General features: G+C 39.7%; 1 protein-coding gene across 1 annotated transcript; it reads right to left on the minus strand.

The window, feature by feature from the left end:
* Nucleotides 1-320: 320 nt before the first annotated feature.
* Nucleotides 321-1643, minus strand: LOC141607648 (uncharacterized). The gene has a single exon (XM_074427001.1). The coding sequence runs from the start codon at nucleotides 1641-1643 to the stop codon at nucleotides 321-323; it is 1323 nt and encodes a 440-aa protein (XP_074283102.1).
* Nucleotides 1644-2269: the final 626 nt, after the last annotated feature.

Genomic DNA, 2269 nt, shown 5'->3' on the forward strand with positions numbered 1-2269 from the left:
TTGTGCAATTATTTTTAGATTTTGATTCGGGTTTGCTCAAATTAGGTATACAAATTATTACTAAAATTTATTAATTTCCATTTATTTTTATATAATTGAACCAATTACTATCATCAATTGCAGTTATAGTTGTTAGTTAGATGTTTTTTGTTTCAATCCCGAAAATTAGGGTTTAATATTGTTCGATTGTGAAATTTAGGGTTCAACAGTGAATCGGCTTTTTTTTTTGTTAAAAGGTAAAATTATATTGATATAGCACAAAATTACATCATCTATTATGGCCTGACTCAGGCCTCAAACTACAAAAATATTTTAAGAAATTACATGAGTTTTTCAATCCACACTAGGTCCTTCCTAGATAACTTGCCTTTGAGTTGCTTGTTAATTTTCGTCCTGATTTCATATTTGATCATGTTCACACAGCCATCCGGCCTAATAAGCTTCATTTCATGCCTGCATTCATTTCTTTGCCGCCAGACGTGATAGGTAACTGCATTCAGAATGCTATTCAAGATGCCTACTTTCAGTCTAGTCATTCTAGCACCCCTTCTCCACTCATGATCCCTGGTCCTGGGCATCACCAAACCAACCCAGTTCTGTATCCGCATCATAATTTCTTCACTGTAATGACATTTAAAGAATAGATGAGGTAATGTTTCTTCCTCTTTTCCACACAGGCAGCAAAGGTTATCATTGCTGATGTTGAGTCTAAAGAGTTTGTCTTTGGTATTGATCCCTTGATGCTGCGCCATCCAAGCTATCATGCCATGCTTTGGTACAGTCCACTTGTTCCAAACTTTGTGTTGCCATATCACCTCAGGAAGAGCTCCTTGCAACCAGGTGTAACCTTTTCTAATTGAATACTCTTTCCCAGGGATCCTGCTCCATTCATTCTGAGAATAAGCCTGCTGCAGCTCATTTCTGAGCTTACAGACCTTCTTCCACGTCCAGCTAACATTACTAGGGCACTGGTATTCCCCCCATGTGGTTGTTCTTAAGTACGTGCTATGGATCCATTTAACCCAGAGCTTGTCAGGGTGAATATGGATCCACCAAAGGAGCTTACCCACTGCAGCTTTATTACGCAAGCATTCATTCATCAGCCCCAGTCCCCCCTGCTTCTTTTCTGTACATATTTTTGACCAGGCCACTGTTGGATTTTTAGTAAATTCAGACCCTCCACTCCATAAGAAATTCCTACAGATAGCTTCTATTTTGACAATGACACCTTTTGGGAGGATGAATATGGACGCCCAGTAAGAATGTAGTGTCTTATACACATATTTAACCAGAATTAGTCTCCCCGCATATGACAGTTTTTTGGTACCTAAATTCCTGATCCGTTCTAATACCTTGTCAATGATTGGCTGGCAGTCCTTAATGCTCAATTTGGATGGCTTGATAGGCACCCCTAGGTATTTGAATGGCATTGCTCCTTCAGAGCATCCAGATACATGGATAATTTCACTTCTGATATCAGCAGGCACCCCATTAAAGTATACATTGGATTTACCTTTGCTCAACTGTAGACCTGACGCTTTAGAGAAAGTAGAGAATGTTCTCAGTAAAATCATCATGGATCCCACATCCCCTTTGCTGAAGAGCAAAAGATCATCAGCAAACATAAGGCTGCTCAGTTTCATATTCTTACAAAGTGGATGGTATTTGAAGTTCATAGTAGAAGTAGTATACGAGAGTAGTCTGGTAAGGTATTCCATACAGATAGTGAAAAGAAGAGGTGAAAGTGGATCTCCTTGCCTCAATCCCCTTTGACCTTTAAACCACCCAAAGGACTCACCATTCAGGTTCAAAGTGTAGCTAGCGTGGTGACACATTCCTTGATGAGATTGAGGTAGTTACGAGGAAAATTCATCTCAGTCATCACTTGAAACAAAAATTCCCACTCTACTGAATCGTATGCTTTTTGCAAATCTAGTTTAAACAGGCATCTTGGGGAGACTGCTTTCCTTCCATACAATCTCACAAGGTCTTGACAGATAAGGATGTTTTCCATGATACTTCGTCCTTGAATAAACCCCCCTTGAGTAAGGGAGATTAGATGGGGAAGAACTTTGGCCAGGCGTGCACACAGAAGTTTGGATATACACTTATACATAACATTGCAGCAGGCTATAGGACGGAATTGCATTACTGAAGTAGGATTTGGAACCTTGGGGATCAGAGTGATGCTAGAAGCATTCATTTGTTTCAGCAATTTTCCATTTCTGAAAAACTCCTGTATAGCCTCACATATGTCTCCCCCAATCAG

Source organism: Silene latifolia, chromosome 10 (genome assembly GCF_048544455.1).
Source record: "Silene latifolia isolate original U9 population chromosome 10, ASM4854445v1, whole genome shotgun sequence".
NCBI classification, from domain to species: domain Eukaryota; kingdom Viridiplantae; phylum Streptophyta; class Magnoliopsida; order Caryophyllales; family Caryophyllaceae; genus Silene; species Silene latifolia.